General features: G+C 33.9%; 1 protein-coding gene across 1 annotated transcript in view; it reads right to left on the bottom strand.

The window, feature by feature from the left end:
- Positions 1-2,050: 2,050 nt before the first annotated feature.
- LOC135196044 (uncharacterized) overlaps positions 2,051-20,244 on the bottom strand; it is a 35,485-nt gene continuing 17,291 nt past the window's right edge. Inside the window, exons 2-3 of the mRNA XM_064222515.1 lie at positions 2,960-3,069; positions 2,051-2,310 (exon numbers count right to left, since the gene is read on the bottom strand). Coding sequence (XP_064078585.1) covers positions 2,122-2,310; positions 2,960-3,069 — 299 coding nt within the window. The 3' untranslated portion in view covers positions 2,051-2,121. The remainder of the gene's footprint in view (positions 2,311-2,959; positions 3,070-20,244) is intronic.

A 20,244-nucleotide genomic window follows, 5' to 3' on the forward strand; every position in this document is an offset into this window, starting at 1 on the left:
GAAAAATACTCCGTTGTTTGTCAAGAGGAACGTTTTTCCTTTCATTTTCAGTCAAAATTTGTTTTCCCTTTAACCCCTTTAACTCTAGGTTGACAATACATGAATAGCATTAAATATTTTCAGCTTCAGGACTTTTTTGCTGATATTCGTAAGCTTTCGTCCACGGAATTGTTTTTTTTAACATTTGCTCTCCAGTTTCCTACTAGCATTATATATTCACTTTCCAGAAGACCTTCAGTAATTGTAGAAAATAAGATTGGAACTAGATGAAATATTCAAATGGCCTCATAATATGATGGATTTTTATCTACTTGAATCTGTCTTCAGTACTTTTCATATCACATCTGCTTAAGTCTTCGTTCTGTGGTTTGTAATAATTTCTCCTTGCTGCTTATGTTGACGTGTAATCTCACGTATTCTTCAAGGAATTATTAATATATTTTCGAACGCAAAATGCCAGACCATTTGTAAGTGTAAGTGTCAATCCATGCAAAATGACAGAGCTGAGAAAGAGAGATACCTGTAAGAATTTGCCTTAAATGGGGGTATGGTCAGTATAAGTGATGTCTTAACACGTATGGAAAATTTGCTGAATTATTTGCTTGGCTTTTATAGGTCCTCTGTACCTCGGTTATTCAGTTATAACAAATAGATAATCAAAACATATAACTTTTTCAATATTACAAAAAGTTTTGAGAGCAACGATCAAACACTATCTCAAATGCGTGAAGTTGAAGAATAAAAGGTAAAATACGATAATGAAACAGCAGCCAAGTCTTTCTAATTCGCCACTCACTGGGGAACAGAGAAATAGAGTGATTTTCCTAAAGGATAAGATCCGCTGCCCTGTCACTCTTAATCCCTGTGGGAAGAGACATCAACGGAACCATTATTCAAAATGGATAATACAACTCCCTTTTACTCATTCAAACATCATTTGATCCTTAATTTCCTTTTTCTTGTCTCTCCAGTTATTTCGTCTAATAAAAGATATGATTTACTAGTTGCAATTTCAACATTGTCTTTTTTTTTACATATGTATGTAAAGAATCACACATGAATGCTGATATGTTTATATAATGTTTTTCAATCTCTCTCTCTCTCTCTCTCTCTCTCTCTCTCTCTCTCTCTCTCTCTCTCTCTCTCTCTCTCTCTCTCTCATATGGGCTTGTGTGTCCCTATAGTGACCAGGACCTAAATTATTCCTGCAGGAAAGATTCCAGTTTGCGATCCAGAAATGGATTCATTGTTCATGTGGCAAGAGAATAAATCTTACGTTAAACATTGTTGTTATAATAATGTGATTAGGGGTATGAACTAGAGAGGTAATATTCGCAAGGGATTGGTAAAAGACGGGTTTTCGTAAAAATAAAATATTACAGATTTTTATCATATACTCTCCCCCGGTTCTCATGAGCTATTGCCACCACAAATAACACTTATGACTTCATGAAGTTCTTTAGCTGTGTCTAGTTACATTTAAGAAATTTCCAAAATTAATTTTGTGGCAGTGTACTGTAGTATAATGGCTTGACGAAACTTTTAAATATTGGGTATTGAATTCTGTCGTTTAATGATGTTAGCTGCAGTAGGACGGGAAAACGACTGAGAACTTGGTTTTATATTTTGAAAGTTGCCCCTTCGCATGCGTAGTGTCTGTTAACTTCTCAGCCATGTTCATGTTTAGCTTTCACGAGAACTGTATGATTAAAAACCTTTTAAAATCCAATGCCACAACTAATAAGTGAAACAGAGAAGGATTAAGATTAACGTGTAGGTAGAGAATAAAAGTGGGTACATTTCACATTACTTCACTCTTTTTTGCCCTACACTAAGAAGTTACGATTGTTAATACCAGTTCTCGTTGCTGCTTTAAAGTTGTTAATTTTATCATTCGTTACTCTGTCCTCGAAAGTTTGCAAGAATAATAAAAAAAATATCTTACATAATACATTACACTGTTTAGTACATTTAGTTCCCTCTTACATTCTAGAATGAATAATAAATACTATATATCAAAAATTATTTTATTATTTATTATCGTGTTAGTTTCTTCATATTTGACGTATGTTAATTAACGTACGTTTGATCAATCCACCACAAAGAAGGTTTGTAATGCTACTATATGACAACCAAATAACTGGGAATCCTGTCCTCTTTATGTATTTTAATACTCAGCAATGGATTAGGTCTTGAAGCAGATGAATGAGTGGCCAGGTTTCCGGACACGTGAGAAGTAAGAGACACATAGGAGGGGGAAAATTCCGTAGCAACACGAGAATCCAGAATCCACAGCGGCTCAATTGCAGCCTGTAACGAGAGCGATTTTGATCTGAGCGAGGTTGCGTAATACATGTGAATCTTCATCGAGGAAGGGGTACGTACGGTACTAAATAACTCAATCGCTTAAGGAATAAATTACGTTAATAATAGCTCAAAAGGAAAGCAATTACGTTAATAAGTACTAATTACAACGGAAAGAAGTTACGTTACTGATCATTACTGAATGGAAGAAGTTATGTTACTGGTTATTGACTTGAAAACATTTACGTTATTTAACAATGGTATATTCTTTGGCTGACAGCCAATAACAATGTAATTATAACGCAGCACAGATAAAACAGAATACCATTAAAACACAATACAGTGATAACACAATACAATGATAACACAATCTGATTATACCACAATACAATTACAACATAAAGCAATTATAACACAAAACGGGAATCTCTCAGGGATATGGACAGGAAATTACGTCGGAGCAGCCGTCTAAAGAGGAAATCAGTAGCTCAGGATAGAGCGATACGAGACGAACTCGTATGAAGGAATGAAAGCGTCTAAGAAAGATCTATTGTTGTTGTTGCTGTTGTATTAAGACAGCAACAATAGATCTTTCTATAGTACTCTTGCCCTGGGTTCGCCAGCATCCTTCCACAGCTCTCCCATGCGGTCATACCTGCTCCACAAGGTGGGCGCGCTGTTTGGAATTCAATATGGTGGCCGATTTATCGTTCCTCGGCAGCAGTGGCGCCCTCCCGAGGTTCACTTTCTCTCGACTCCAATTCTCTGCAGGTACATACAAGGTCACAGGTGTGTGAGGTGGAAGAGCGAATGCTCCTGTATTTAATTATGGATAAAATTTGTATAGTGTTACTTTGGATTGGAGATGGCATAAACATTTTACAATATATATATATATATATATATATATATATATATATATATATATATATATATAATATATATATATATATATATATATATAAGCACGTTGACAGCAGTTTCTGAAAAATTTAACGAATATCCAAATAGGGGGGGTTATGGGGGAAGGAGACATCCCAGAATTCTATGAAGATGTTTAGGCATGACGTTTCAAGACTATAACATCTCATTCTCAAGCTAATAAGGAAACAACGTAAAATTAATACTAGTGGTAACTGATTAAGAAAACAATTATGTAAGTTCCAAAGATATACATTAGGTTTAAAGAAAGGAAACACACCATCACAAAAGGAGAAGGGAACAGAATGACTATATGGGAGCACAACTAGACCAGCAGAACTCAAGAGAGGTACAAATGTGCCTGAAGAAGATTGGGCGTTTAGGTGAATAGAGAACTGTCCGTTGTATAAATATTGACTAAAATTTTTGACATGCGGTGTTTCGGCTCCCTGCGCAGAATTCAAAATCTTTGCACTGGATATTATGTTTGCACTTTTTTGCATGCGTCTCGAATATTAGAGATTTTAGGATATATACCTTGAGACCAGTTCGAAAACTGACGCCCTTATGACAATCGATTCGCACCTTTAACAACCTCAGTGTTTATCCCAATTAAGTCCACAGACTACTACATCTATCAGCGCAATCAAATTTATATACGATACCTGAGATCATCAAGGGACTTAGGCTGTCTTTCAATTTGAGAAGACTTCTGATTGTAACTGGATAGTGAGAATGATACTCAGTTTAATGGCAGCGGCATAATTATGAATAAGACTTCATAATTTTTGGAAAAAAGGGAAGTTTGGGCGTTGTTGTATATATATCTTAGTAATAAAAACTTTGTTAAGAAATTTAAAAACATGCATATGAATCAAACAGGCAGGAAAGCAATTATCAATAAATCTGCTTCGCTGATGGTTCATTGAAAGCCTTTTGCTATAGTCTTTATCAATATGAAAACATTAACCTCAGCATAGAGCTGCACGTGCTAAAACTCGTCATTACTCATGAATCGAGTAGGAGTAAACTGTATTTAAAACATAAGAAATTTGAGATTAATGATGAAGGAGATTGTCGGACTGAAGTCCCTTTAAGGATTTCGAGTAAATCTCTTAATGGACGAACAACATCTAGCAAAAGAAAAAAAAAAAAAAAAAAAACTCGCGAAAGCCTACATAATGAAGAATACGGAATCTTCACGCAAATAGCGGCAGAAATAAACGTCAGAGAACGTTCTCTCGGAACTAAAAGCTGAAATTATCGGCTATCTTATTTTTTTTCTTACAATTAAAATGGTTCTAGAGAACATGTTTGCTCACAAGTCAGTTTAAACGCCTTTCTTAGGCTGCGTATATTATGGAAAATTTATAGCCTATTTAGGTACTTTCCCTACCAAACTGATTATTATGTTAAGAAGCCATAACATCACTGATAGATATTTTATGGAGAGAAAGTATACCATTTTCAAGTATTTTCCAATAGGCATTATTGTGTCAATATGGCTATTATAGCAAGTCAACTTTCCATGGCCATTTACACCCATTCTTTTTATCTTGGTTTTAGATGTTACAAATTTTACCTTCATAAATTATTTATGTTACATTAGGCTACTGGTGAATAGTTGTGAAATTATAATAGTATATCATTTAGTCTATATATATTTGCAGCCATCAACTATCTGATTGAGAGTGCTCGTAAACTAATTTATTTGATTTGCACGTTCAGCAAATTTTTTTAGTAATTCTAGTTACTACTCTCCCACTGAGTATTACTGTATGTGTCATATTAACTGTAAATTGAGTTAAGGAATATTATTTCAAGTTTCCAGATATCTTTTGGTGTACTTAGATTTTTTTTAATAAAAAACAAAATCTATAATGTTTGGTGATATACTGAGCGTGCTTGGAAAATCCAAGATGTACCGAAAATATAAACTCTCTCTCTCTCTCGGGATTTCCCCTTCTTTCTTCCCCCAACCCTCTCTCATCTCCTCCTCTCTCTCTCACTCTCTCTCTCTCCTCTCTCATCTTCCTCTCTCCCTCTTCTCTCTCTCTCTCTCTTACACAAAATAAAACAAAACACAAATCTATAATGTTTGGTGATATACTGAGCGTGCTTGGACAAAATCAAAGATGTAACCGAAAATATTAATCTCTCTCTCGCTCCATTCTCATCTCCGTATCTCTCTCTCTCTCTCTCTCATCTCTCGTTCATCTCTCTCTTAATTAAAAACAAAAAAATTCTATTAATGTTTGGTGATATACTGAGCGTGCTTGGAAAATCAAAGATGTACCGAAAATATAATCTCTCTCTCTCTCTTCTCTTCTCTCTCTCTCTTTTCTCTCCTTCTCGTCCTCTCTCTCTCTTCTTAAAATAAAAACCAAAAATCTTAAATGTTTGGTATTATACTTTTGTAGCGTGCCTTGGAAATCAAAAGATGTACCGAAAATATAATCTTCTCTCTCTCTCCTCTCTCTCTCTCTCTCCTATTTCTCCTTCAAAACTCATCTCAAACTAAAATCTTAAAATTAAAACAAATCCTATAAATGTTTGGTGATATACGAGGGCGTGCTTGGTAAAATCAAAGATGGTACCGAAAAATATAATCTCTCTCTCTCTCTCTCTCTCTCTCCTCTCTTCTCTCTTCTCTCCTCTCTCTACTCTCTTAAAAATAAAAAAACAAAATCTATAATGTTTGGTGATATACTGAGCGTGCTTGGAAAACCAAATATGTACCGAAAATCTCTCTCTCTCTCTCTCTCTCTCTCTCTCTCGCTCTCTCTCTCTTCCTCTCTATCTCTCTCTCTCTATCTCTCTCTCTCTCTCAAAATAACAGCTAGCTGCAGAATTCTATCAAAATAATAATAGAACCCTAAAAGACAGCATCACTTCTGATTCAATAATAGCTTTCCCACAATTACGTAGTAACACCTAATAACTAGTATTATGAATATTCAAGACTTTCGGAAACACCCTTGCGAAATGTGATGGTAATAAAAAAACAGATAAATGAGAATTACCAAAATACTGAATAGAAATGGGAGGAAAAAAAAAAACATCGCTCCAATGAGATTAACGACAGGTTATTAGGCAATCCATTTCAGGTGCATTACGCTGAGTAAATTTCATTTTAAGGTAATCTGGGTGAATCAATTTACTAAATGGCGGAATTTAATCAAAATAGCGAGTGATATGCTTCAGAATATTATGTTATTTTCGCTTGAGATATTATTATTAAGAAAATTAATATCCATATTTATATCTACTCTTTCAAAAGGGGGTTTGAGAAGAATAATTTTACTTGAGCGTATGTATTCATGTGTTTTCGACTAATAGCTTTTTCGCCTTGGAGGTTTAGGAACCAAGAGGTAATATTCTTTCTCTTTTTATTAAAATTATAAGATTTTTTTTTTAATTCTTGCTGCTATCATAAAAAAAATTAGACATCGGTACCAGCAGCCATAATTGTTGAAAGAACGGAACGAAAAATTGGCTCATATTCAGAACGACGCCATAGGATAATGATTTAATCACGATTTCACTTAATTTTCATGCTTTTCATTATCCTCCAATATTGACAAAGTCTAATTTCCAATTTTGAATATCAAATTCGATGTGGAATTCTAATAACGCAGCCATCTTCATGAATGCATCAAATAAAACTGGTAATAAACAATCCCATGGGTAATGAATAAGCAGATTGAAATCTAATGACTTAATTACAAATAATTTCCTCAGAGTCGTTACAATTTACAATAATTTGGCCTTATTTGTTTTTAGTTCCTAAAAATGGCAGTTATAAAATAAAAGGTAAGGTTAGTATTTATAAACCAACTGTTTATATTTACAGCCTAAGTGAAATGCTTTATACATCTTCCTGAGCTAATTATTTGTTGAGCACGTAGCAAAACTTATCATATGTCCAGTAGGTAATTTTTGGAAAATGAAATGCTTGAGAATTGATACCACACATCCACTAAAAAGTAAAAAAAAAAAAATTTATAATTACCTTGTCTTTTATTAACTTTAGTGAAAATATTTGTTTTACTGACAAAACCTGATAAGCCTATGTATTAACAAAGATTCAAAACAGTATATCAATGCTAGTATGCTCTTTCCTGAAATGCGCAGGAGTAAAACTACCTTTGGTTTACTCTTCCAGAATTTTGCCTCAAAGCCTGGTCACCTCTGTCAACATAGTGTATTCTCTCTCTCTCTCTCTCTCTCTCTCTCTCTCTCTCTTACTGAAGACAAATCAAATAATTCCTTCAACACGTTAAAGGCGATAGAAGAATGTGAGCTAGTCTGTGGTGGAGGGCGGTTTGGGGGGAAGGGTGAGGAGAGGTGACTGACAACCCCCAATCCAGGTCGAAAGACTCAAAGCAACGAGAGAGGAAGCAGATGCATGGAAGGAAGAAGAGTAGGAACTGTGAGACAAGGCAGAAAAGGAATAAAAAATAAATAGAAAAATAGAAATACAAAGAAATGAATTGAATTGAGAATAGAAGTTAGGCCAAATGCCAATCACTGGGATCTATGAGGTCATTCAGTGCTGAAAAAGAAATTGACAGTAAAAGGTTTGAAAGGCGTAACAGGAGGAAAACCTCGCAGTTGCATTGTGAATCCAGTTTCGGCGCGAGTTAGTGCTCACTTAGGCGATAGATCTGTTTATCCAGGCTTTAATTAGAGTATGTGTATCCGAGGTTTTGTTACGGATCAAGTACTCGGATATACAGCCTCATCAAGTACGAGTGACTCGTCATGGAATTGTAATTATACATAAGAATATAAACAACAATAGTGCTGTGCTGATCAAGCTATTGAACTGGGGACAAATTATTAGGACAGAGCTACTACGAGAAACAGCGTATGATGGTATCTGTATATGTAATATTTTTAAAAATCCAATCGATTAATAAGAACATTTCCTTTAAAATATATGAATACATATTGTTATAAGAATAGTCATTCGCTTTTGATATGTTTGATGATTGGAGGGTGGAAGATCAACATGCCTCAGTACTTTTTAAGATCTTTGGGTGGACAGAAAAACTGCTGACGGACAGACAAACCTACCTCGGTAGTCTTCTCTTACAGAAAACTAAAAGGTGATGATATATGATGAGGTTATGAGAAATGAATTTGATGGAACAACAGGAAATTCCATGCATATGCTCTTCACCGTGAGTTCCACAAGACATCCCGAATGGATAGAAATTTAGAAAACTACAGACATAAATACATGAATGCACCCGTTTTTAGTTTTCTGTAGAAAAAAGCTACTGAGATGGCTTTGTCTATCAGTCGGCACCCTTTCTGTCCGCCCTTAGTTCTTAAAAACTACTATGGCTAGAGGGCTGCAAATTGGTATATTCATTATCCATCCTCCACTCATCGAGCGTACCAAATTGCAGCCTTTTAACCTTAGTAGTTTTCATTCTATTTAAAGGGAAATTTAGCCATGATCGCGCGTCTGGCAGAGTATAGGACAGGCCACTGCTCATACAGCATTTACGCTGTACAGAAAACTTGATTGCGCCGAAGAAACTTCGTCATGCATGATGTGATTGGAATATATTGTGATTGAATTCGAATCAATTAATTTTATGAAACTTTTTCCTCGGATTAATAACTGGTTATTTCAGTGAAGCACAACTTTAATTCCCTTTCCTCGTCGAGATTTGCATTTAATGCACTTGTGAACCGAGAGAGAGAACGACCCATGACGATCATGGAGACACGGAAGCAGAAAAAGAGGAATAGAAAGAGAAGAATAGAGTAATTGTGCTCCTCATGATTAAGAAACTTTTCGGAAATCGACTTAGTTTTCCAGAGCCACCAAAAAGGATTTTCGAAAAGGATTGTCAAAAGGTCGTTAGAAGTGACTGGGCGAAAAGTCACCTGGAATATATTAAAGACATCTGTAAAACATGAAAAATTCAAAGTAAAAAAAATATTTTTTTACATGTATATAAAGTACTTGCTACGAAATAAAAAGCACCATTTATATATATATATATATATATATATATATATATATATATAATATATCAATTATTATATATATATAATAATATATATTTATATATTATTCCTCTTGGACACTGGAGGAACAATGTTCAATTACACATTTAGAAACATTTTTTTAGTGCGTAGAACAGATATATTTGATCCAGTAGTAGTAATAATAATAATAATTTCTTCATCTTTTTCTTCTTCTTCTTCTTCATTCTTTCTTCTTCTTCTTCTTATTCTTCTTCTTCTTCTTATTATTATTGTTATTATTATTATTATATTATTATTATTATTATTATTATTATTATTATTATTATTATTATTATTATTATTATTATTATTATTCATGCAAGTCACATATTAGCAAGAGTCACTTAATTGTTGAAGAAGTCCACAATGGTGGAAAAATTCAATATGTAAATGTGTATATGTATTTTTGATATGTATTTACGTTTGCAACATTGTTGATATTTTCATTATTATTATTATTATTATTATTATTGTTATTATTATTATTATTATTATTATTATTATTATTATCATTATATTTTTTATCTATGGTAAGCCTGAGGATAAGTGGAATAATTGAATAACTATGAGGTTTGATGTGTGTTACTTTGATGATCAAAGCATAATTAATGGAAGCTTTGTTTTTTGTCTATTTTTTTTACCTCGTTCTTTGTTATTATTCTATAGATGCCGGGTGGTAATTTTCCCTCAAAATTACTTTTCGCTTACTCTGGGAGTAAGCCTGCTAACTACTTCTTTTATTTATTTTTTTTGGGGGGGGGGTAGGAAAGGTATATGGCAGAGTTTAAAATCGTCTGTAAAAGGTGTTTCGCGTTGAATTAAAGATACAGGAATTTTAGAATAGGATATTTTTATGATTTGTTTATTAGAATGAAGATGTAAAAGATAAATAATGAGTATGATAAACAGTACAAAACAGTTTTTTCTTTATTTTAATTTTCATTTTCGTATATGAAACAAGACTAATTAAATGACCGTAGATTTTAGCACGTTTTAATTTACTTTTAAAAGTTAGGAATATAATGTTTACGACTAAAGCATGAGGGAAAATCTTCCACGCGTCCCGAGTAAACTGGAGAACGGATCGCGCCTTTTTTATATAGAAAAAAAGGAAGAAATGCAGCAAATTGCTCGAATCTAAATGAAATTAAGACTGACCTCAGAGATAAACTCTGGAATGTTAATTAATTTCATTGGTTAAGGGCAATTACAGTTAACCTCATCAGCTTCCGAAATTCGAGTCGTCATCTTTGGCAAAAAAAAAAAAAAAAAAAAAAACTAATTAAGCTTTGCTCTCCTTTTTTTTCTTTTTAATTTTTTTTTGCCAAAGTTTTTATGATTTTTTTTTTTTTTCATTTTTTGCGACTTTTAAATAAGTTCACCAACATCATCGGCGTAGTCACCATCTCTCAATTTCACCATTCCATTAATTAAAAATTCCTTTAGATTTTTTGTTTTTTATTCCAAGTATTCTTTTGAAGCATTCGCGTGTCTCCCATTTTCCAACACATTTCGCCGTTTAATTTATTTATCATTTAAAGCTCCAATCGGCTTCCAGTGAATTTCATCTGGGTCTAAATTGGCGCTGAGTCTCTCCAATTCAACAAGCATTGCTTTCAGCCGCTGTTTTGTCCTTCGGTGCGTTTTAACACCTCGTCTTTTCTCCCTGGGTTTAAATTTTTTCAGTTTTTTCTTTTTTTTTAATCGTTTCGTCCTTTGACTTAGATTTAAATTTTTTATTCCTTATTTATTTTTATTTCTCTTTCTTTTTTTAATCGTTTCTTCCATCGACTGAGATTTCAAGTTTTTTATTTTACATTTATGTTTATAATTTTTTACTCGTATCGTCCGTCGACTGATTTTTAAAGTTTTTTTTATATTTATATTTGTATTCTTACTCGTATTGTCTGTCCGTCGACTGGGATATATATATTTAGTTTTATTTTATTTTATTTATTTATCTATTTTTTCCGTCCGTCGACTGAGATTTGATTTGCATCTCTCGTTTATCCTGTCAAGATTAATGTGGGTTTAATAAGTCTCAACGTTCTGTGGTTCTCTGCAGCTTGGCCTCTCTCTCTCTCTCTCTCTCTCTCTCTCTCTCTCTCTCTCTCTCTCCTCTTTCTCTCTCTCTCTCTCTCTCTCGTAGTAGCCATCTTGCTTGGTGAGACGTACCCGCGTGAAGTCAGATTAATCAACAGATATCACAAGTTTAACATACGACTAGAATTTGAGAAATATCTAGAAGTGTTCGTGAACTATCGGTGATAAGATTAGTGTGAAAATAGTAGGATAAAGCGTCTTCTAAGTTAGTTTATCAAGTGTAATACTATAAATCAGAACAAGATGGCAGTAAGTTCCAACTGCGGGAAGAGGTGGCGTAATTTGGCGTGTTTAGCAGATTCGCAATACGATGAGGTAGCAGGAAGGGAACTGGCATTTCTCATCTATGAAATCAGCAACAGTCCTAACCAAAAAGATACAAAAGCATTCATAGATATATTAGAAGGATATAATCCTTCAAACTGGAACAAATCTAATGAAAACATCTTGAAAATAATTGAAGAAGTTCCAAATAAAATCCAAGTGGTCAAGAGACTCATAAAGAAAATATACATAAACCAACATATTCCGACAAAGAAAATGAATAAGGTGAATCTTGTGAATATCCTAATTGATGCATTAGGAAAAAGAATGCCAAAAGCATGCAAACTGTGTAAGGTTTGGTATAGCATAGTCAATCCACAAAACCTAATCAGAAAATGTGCTGCATGCAACATTCCGACCCATCCACAGTGTGCTGAGGTAATAATACAAGATTTGAGAAAAGATACAAGAATTTTTTGTTCAACATGTCTATCATGGATAGACAATGTTATTAAATCAAGATTGAATGTACAAATAGTTGAGGATGAAGAAGAAGAGGAAGAGGAAGAAGAAGAAAGAAAAAGAAGAAGGAGGAAAACGGAAGAGAAGTAAACAAAAATGAAATGACAGAAAAAATAAGGAAAACAAAGAACAAGATAAAAGTATGGATGCAGAGTTACTCATTGATACTACATATGAGGCAATAAAGCAGCATACCTACGAAGAAATAAATTACGATATGACAACAGAAAAGCAAATCCCGAAGAGGCTCTACCCAGATCTACACAATGACGGGAAAGAGGAAAAAATAGACAAGAAAGACAAAATCTGCAACCTTTTGAAAAGAGGGAATTGCAGATTTGGAGAAAGATGTTACTACAAAACATCCTAAGATATGTCAAAACTATGAAATATATGGTAAATGTGCATACTTAGATGGATATGGGTGGGGATGATTGCAGAGATCTGCATCCAAAAATATGTAAAAACCTAAAAGAAGGAAAAGGATGTAAGTTCGACAAAAAATGCAAATATATGCACCCTGTAGCCATGAATCATAATCAAATAAATAACCAACCAAGTAATAAAATCCAAAATAAGAAAGAAACAAATAAAGAGAGAAATCAAGAATATCAGGTAAAAGAGAAAAGCAAACCACCAATGAGATATGCAGAGGTGTCAGCAAAAAATTTCAAAGCATCAGCTCCGAAATTCTACTCAAGAGATAATAACTGTATTTATTATGCAAGAGGATATTGCAGAAACGGAGAAAATTGCAGATTCAGACACAAAATGAATAATTATGATGAAGGAAGATCAAATAATTATGAAAAGTTGGATTTTTTAATGTCAGAATTTCTGGAAATGAAAAAAAGAACAACATACCAGAACAGGAAAGAGACATGGGAAAATCCTTATTACTACCAGTATTAAATGATGAATGCGCAGGGTTTAGTTACGAGTAACTCAAAAAGAAAAATAGAGTACTTAGAAGAACTAACCCAAAATGAAAAGAAAATAGATATAATGAATATAAGTGAAACCTGGTATTCCCAAGAGACTGGGAATGATGATCAAATAAAAGGGTTCCAAACTTATAGATCAGATAGAAAAAATAGGAATCAAGGGGGAACCGCAATATATGGGAAATACAAAAAACAAGGAAAAATATATGAGAAATATAGTAACTCAGAATGTGAACTAATAGCGGTAGAATTTGAATCTGAAAAATTGATGAACATAGTAATATATAGACCTCCTAATACTAAAGAGTTTGACTTAATAATTGAAAATTGGATGATATATGTAGAAATCACAAGGACTGGACTATTCTCCTATCTGGTGACTTCAACTTTCCTTTCGTAGAATGGAAAGAACGAATAGGAGATTGTGGTTGTACTTATACATATAAAAAAGAGAGTAATAGTAGTGCAGAAGATAAGAGGCAATTTGAAAAGCTATTAGATATGCTACTAGAATACAACATTCAACAAATAAATCACCTGCCAACAAGAAAGGAAAATACTTTAGACCTAGTATTTGTGAACGAGATGAATTATGTTAAAGAAATAATAGTTTATAATGCGAGTATTTCAGACCATAATGTCATAGAAATTAACAGTTCATTCCCAAAGCAAGTGAAAATAGAGATAAGCAAGAAATGAAAAAGTGGGAAGGATATGGAAAATACAACTTCTACAGTAAAAAATATAAAATGGTCAGAAATTAATGAAGAATTAAACAAAGATTGGGATAACATTTTCGTAAGTGATGACATAACGGGTAAATACGGAGATATTATATAAAATATTGGAGAAAAATAGTGGAAAAATATATACCGAAGAAGAAAAGTAAACATCATTCATGCATACCAAGAGACAGAAGGATCTTGTTCCAGAAAATCAGAAAGTGGAAAAAAGGTCTTGCAAAAGAAAAAAATGCATGGAAAGTTACAGAACTAAAAAGTAAGATAGAAAATGCAGAACAAAAGATTATACAATCAAAAGAAAATGAAAAACGGGACTTGGAAGAAAAAACCCTATTAAATATCAAGCAAAACCCCAACTATTATACTCATATGCGAAGAAGATGAATAAAAGAAGAATAGAAATAGGCCCTCTGAGAATTGAAGGGAGATTAAGCGAATGAAAAAAAGGAAATTTGCAACATACTGGCAGAACGATATAAGAGAGAATTCACCCCTAGAATAGATAATGAAGATAATGATATAGAAGTAAGGGACGAAAATAGTGAATATTTAGCTGACATAGAAATTAATGAAGCTGATATGTGCAGGCAATTAATGAAATTAAAAATGGAGCTGCTGCAGGACCGGATGGAGTCCCTGCTATTTTGTTAAAGAAAGTAGTTCATTCTATTGCAAAGCCACTTGCAATATTATTAAGACAAAGTGTAGATACAGGCAAGATTTATGATGAGCACAAATTAGCATATATCACCCCTACTTTCAAAAGTGGATCAAGACTAGAGGCAAGTAATTATAGGCCTGTGAGTCTAACATCACATATTATGAAAGTGTATGAAAGGGTAATGAAGAAAAATATTATGAAACATTTAATAAAAAATAATTTGTTTAATATAGGACAACACGGTTTCGTACCCGGAAAAAGTACACAAACCCAACTGTTAGTCCACCGTGAGAACATATTCAAAAATATGAAAAGCGAAATGAAACAGATGTGGTTTATTTAGACTTTGCAAAAGCTTTTGACAAAGTAGACCATAATATATTAGCAAAGAAAATTAGAAAACACAATATCGTAGATAAAGTAGGAAGATGGTTAAAAGAATTTTTACACAACAGAAAACAGATAGTTATTGCAAACGATGAGAAATCGGATGAAACCAAGGTAATATCCGTTGTGCCACAAGGTACGGTGCTAGCTGCAATATTGTTTGTTATTATGATTGAAGACATAGACAGTAATGTTAAGGATTCGGTAGTGAGTAGTTTCGCTTGATGACACAAGAATAAGTAGAGAAATTACTTGTGATGAAGATAGGAACGCTCTACAAAGAGACCTTAACAAAGTATATGATTGGGCAGAGGTAAATAGGATGGTATTTAACTCTGATAAATTTGAATCAATAAATTATGGAGACAGAGAAGGAAAGCTATATGCATATAGGGGACCTAATAATGAGACAAATCACAAATAAGGAAGCAGTTAAAGACCTTGGTGTGATGATGAATAGGAACATGTTATGCAATGATCAAATAGCAATTCTGTTGGCAAAATGTAAAGCAAAAATGGGAATGTTGTTACGGCACTTCAAAACAAGAAAAGCTGAACACATGATTATGCTTTATAAAACATATGTTCGTAGTCCACTTGAATATTGCAATATGATATGGTACCCACACTATCAAAAGGATATTGCACAAATAGAGAGTGTACAAAGGTCCTTTACAGCTAGAATAGAAGAAGTTAAGGACCTAGACTACTGGGAAAGATTACCAATCTTAAAATTATATAGTCTAAGGAAAAAAAAAAAAAAAAAACACAACCCCCCCAAAAAAAAAAAAAAAAAAAAAAATAAAAAAGAAAAAAAAAAAAAAAAAAAAAAAAAAAAAAAAAAAAAACCCCAAAACAAAAAAAAAAACAAGGGAAGAGAACGCTACATGATAATTCAGGCATGGAAACAGATAGAAGGAATAACAGAAAATATCATGGAACTAAAAATATCAGAAAAGAAAAAGCAAGCAGAGGTAGATTAATAGTGCCCAAAACTATACCAGGAAAAATAAGGAAAGCACACAGGACATTAATCCACTACGCACCAGCATCGATAATGCAGCGTCTATTCAATGCGTTGCCAGCTCATCTGAGGAATATATCAGGAGTGAGCGTAGATGTGTTTAAGAATAAGCTCGACAAATATCTAAACTGCATCCCAGACCATCCAAGATTGGAAGATGCAAAATATACCGGAAGATGTACTAGCAACTCTCTGGTAGACATTAGAGGCGCCTCACACTGAGGGACCTGGGGCAACCCGAACGAACTGTAAGGTCTGTAAGGTCTGTAAGGTCTCTCTCCTCTCTCTCTCTCTCTCCTCTCTCTCTCTCTCTCTCTCTCTCTCTTTCCTCTCTCTCTCTCTCTCTCTGTCATATCTTTTTAACCTTATAAATGTATCCTAATTTTTTAACAACTGATAATCTCTCTCTCTCTCTCTCTGTCTGTCTTTTTAACTGTGAATGCACATTAAACGTGCTCCTACAGATAAGTGAGCACAATATGTCTCCTCGGATGGACTAACAAGTCTGTGAGACACATCCTAATCCTTGTAACAATTGAGAATATCTCTCTCTCTCTCTCTCTCTCTCTTCTCTCTCTCTCTCTCTCTCTCTCTCTCTCTCTCAGCATTTCCTATGCTTTTCAGATCAGACATTCCCGCGTTATGTTTGTTCGAGTTGTTTTCGAAACTCTGAGATTTTTGCAATTGTCAGAAACCTCCTTTTCCTAGATATACTAAATCATTCCAGACGTCCTTCATGTTTACCAAGCTTTGCCTTTGGTGGTTTGTCTGCTGTCAAACAGCCCAGAGCAAACATGGTCTTTGCTGGACAAGAATGCGGTTGTACCACTAGTTTAAACAGACGTGAAAAACAGACCCGAGGAAAGATTGCGCCGATTGCGTGATTTATTATTGACTGTGTTGGCTGTGAATTAGACTGGTGTAATATATATACGTGTATATATATATATATATATATCTATATATATATATCTATATATATATATATATATATATATCTATATATATATATATATAACTGAAATAACCAAAGTTTGGTGAACGTGATATATGCACGAATAAAGGTATAAGCCACACAGGAAAGTGAAACACTGGAGTAGCTGCAAGATCTTTCGACTCAATGTCACTTAATTAGGCAGACCTGGACTTGACATACGTCAGAAGCTGGGAGGACAAGGAAAGGTCATATAAGTGACAGATAGGGATTGAGTCGAAAGATCTTGCAGTTATTCCAGTGTTTCACTTTCCTTCGTGGCTTATACCTTTATATATATATATATATATATATATATATATATATATATATATATATTATATATATATATATATATATAAAGGTTTAAGCCACGAACGAAAAATAAACAACGCTTAGACACAAGGACAAGATAATTAAAGGATTATTCAGGGCGACAGCTATTCAGAACTTTGGTAAATAAAAACTTATTCACAATACATATTAAACATACATGTATTTGTAACATGTTTAAGAAAGACCTCAAAGATATAATTATAGACTTAAATACAAATTAGTAGCCTTAAAGATATCTTCGTTATAAATGTTTGCTAAAAATATGTGTTGTGAATATGTATTGTGAATAAGTTTTTGTTTACCAAGGTTCTGAATAGCTGTCGCTTTGTATAATCCTTTAAATGTCTTGTCCTTGTGTCTGAGCAGATTGAATTAATCTTTTTTTTTTTTTTTTTCAAATTGTACCCATGTTTATGCTTGTTTGGAAAGGTTACTTATTCTCCAGGTGTGCCGGATTCTAGGTACTAATTTCCTTATATAATCCCTACCTGTCAGTTATACGACCTTTCCTGTACTGTCAATTCCTCATGTAAGTCAGTTTATCTGTTGAGTAAATGACGTTGAGTCGAAACATCTTGCAGAAACTCCGTTGTTTATTTTTCCTTCGTGGCTTGTACCTATATTTAGGGATTTATCACGTTCAAAACTTTGGTGATTCAGTTATATATATATATATATATATATATATATATATATATATATATATATATATATCTATATATATATATATATATATATATATATATATATATATATATAGACATAAACATACATATATATATATATATATAATATATATATATATATATATATATATATATATATATATATATATAAATATTAATGGGATTCATGGCTAGCTTTATTTGCTTCTCTTTCTCCCTCCTCCTATTATTAAGTACCTCTGAAGTTACCAATAATTATTTTCTGTTTACATTCACTTCTTACATCGTGGAATTTTCTTTTAATTAACCCTGGCAACACTCTTCTCGGAAACGTCAATGTAACTCATTTCTTCCATAACGGGAGGTCGACGGGATGGGCTACCACCATATGACTTTTATCTGGGACGGGACGGAAAGGAAGAAGGACTTAAAAAAAAAAAAAAAAAAAAAAAATTAACCCCTTAGAGGAACTTTACTCTGACCGAGTATAGGTCTGTCAGTGCACCTCGCGCGATGCGCTGTATGCATTTCCCAAGGATTCTTTTTCAGAGTCCCTTTGACTGTACCTCCGTTCATATTCTCTTTCTTCCATCTTACTCTCTGCCTTCTCGTTGCCTTTTAGATCAGTTAGACCCTTTTATATTGTATCGTCCATTATTACCGCCTCAGTGGCGTGGTCAGTATGGTGTTGCCGTGACACCTGGGTGGCCGCGAGTTCGATTCTCCGGCATTCCAGTGAGGTGTGAGAGATGTGTATTTGTGGGGATAGATGTTCACTCTCGACGTGGTTCGGAAGTCACGTAAAGCAGTTGGTTCCGTTGCTGAATAACCACTGGTGGTTCCATGCAACGTAAAAACACCATACAAACAAAACAATCCATTATTAGTCTACGAAAGACGAAAAGCCATTCATAGACACCAGATTCTTCCGAAAGGAGACGAAAAGTGGGAGGAGCAGTTGCTTTATCAATAAACAGCAGCGGTGAGTGACGCAACTAATTGCAAATGTCGGCAATAAATGTCAGTGACCGACAAATGACGGTTGTGATATTCTCAGGCGTCATTGTTCATCAGATTCCAGAGTTATAGAGATTACTCAAAAGGGAAGCCAGCGGGGGCCAGCAGTGGATAATTGATTGATTCATTAGCTGGAGTGGGAACTTTTGCGCAGACGGCTTTTGGCAGATTTTGATTGCTTAATATAATCTTTCTCTCTCTATCTCTCTCCCTCTCTCTCTCTCTCATAAGAAAATAAGAAAATATCCTTCCTTCTGCAAAGCCCATCTAGATTATTCCTTCAGAAAAGGTGGGACAACCGAAAAATTAAATCTAGATATTGGACCCTTCTCCGCTTAACAAATATCCTGTACAAGATGTTCATCAAGGAACTTAGCATACTAGAAGAAAATATTCTTCCTTCTGCAAAGCCCATCTTCTAGAATCTAGATTATTCCTCCAGATTGGTGGGATATCTGAAAGAAAAGATCTAGATATTGGACCATTGTCCGCGTGACAAAAATCTTGTACAACATGTTCATCAAGGGACATAGCATACTTGAAGAAACTATTCTTCTTTCTGCAAGTCCATCTTCTAGATTATTCATTCAGATTGGTTGGATATCTGAAAGAATAGATCTAAATATTGGACCCTTGTCCACATGACAAATATCTTTTACAAGATGTTTTCAACGGACATAGCATACTTGAAGAAAGTATTCTTCTTTCTACAAGCCCATCTTCTAGATTATTCCTCCAGATTGGTGAGATATATGAAAAAATAGATCTAGATATTGGACCATTGTCCGTATGACAAATATCTTGTACAAGATGTTCATCAAGTGACATAGCATACATAAAGAAACTATTCTTCTTTCTGCAAGCCCATCTTCTAGATTAATCCTTCAGGTGGGATATCTGAAAGAATAGATCTAGATATTGGACCCTTGATCGCATGACAAATATCTTGTACAAAATGTTCATTCAAGCGACATTAGCATAACTGAATGAAACTATTCTTCTTTCGCATGCCTGTCTCTAGATTATTCCTCCAGATTGGTGGGATATAAACTGAAAGAAAGATTCTAGATGTTGGACCATTGTCCGCATTACAAATATCTTGTACAAGATGTTCATCAAGGGACATATCATATTTGAAGAAAGTATTCTTTTTTCTGCAAGCCCATCTTCTAGATTATTACTTCAGAATAGTGGGGGATATCTGAAAGAATAGATCTAGATATTGGACCATTGTCCGCATGACAAATATCTTTTACAATGTTCAAACAAAAGGACATAGCATACTTGAAGAAAGATTCTTCTTTCTGCAAGCCCATCTCTAGATTATTCCTT

Source organism: Macrobrachium nipponense, chromosome 17 (assembly GCF_015104395.2).
Source record: "Macrobrachium nipponense isolate FS-2020 chromosome 17, ASM1510439v2, whole genome shotgun sequence".
Taxonomy (NCBI): Eukaryota; Metazoa; Arthropoda; class Malacostraca; order Decapoda; family Palaemonidae; genus Macrobrachium; species Macrobrachium nipponense.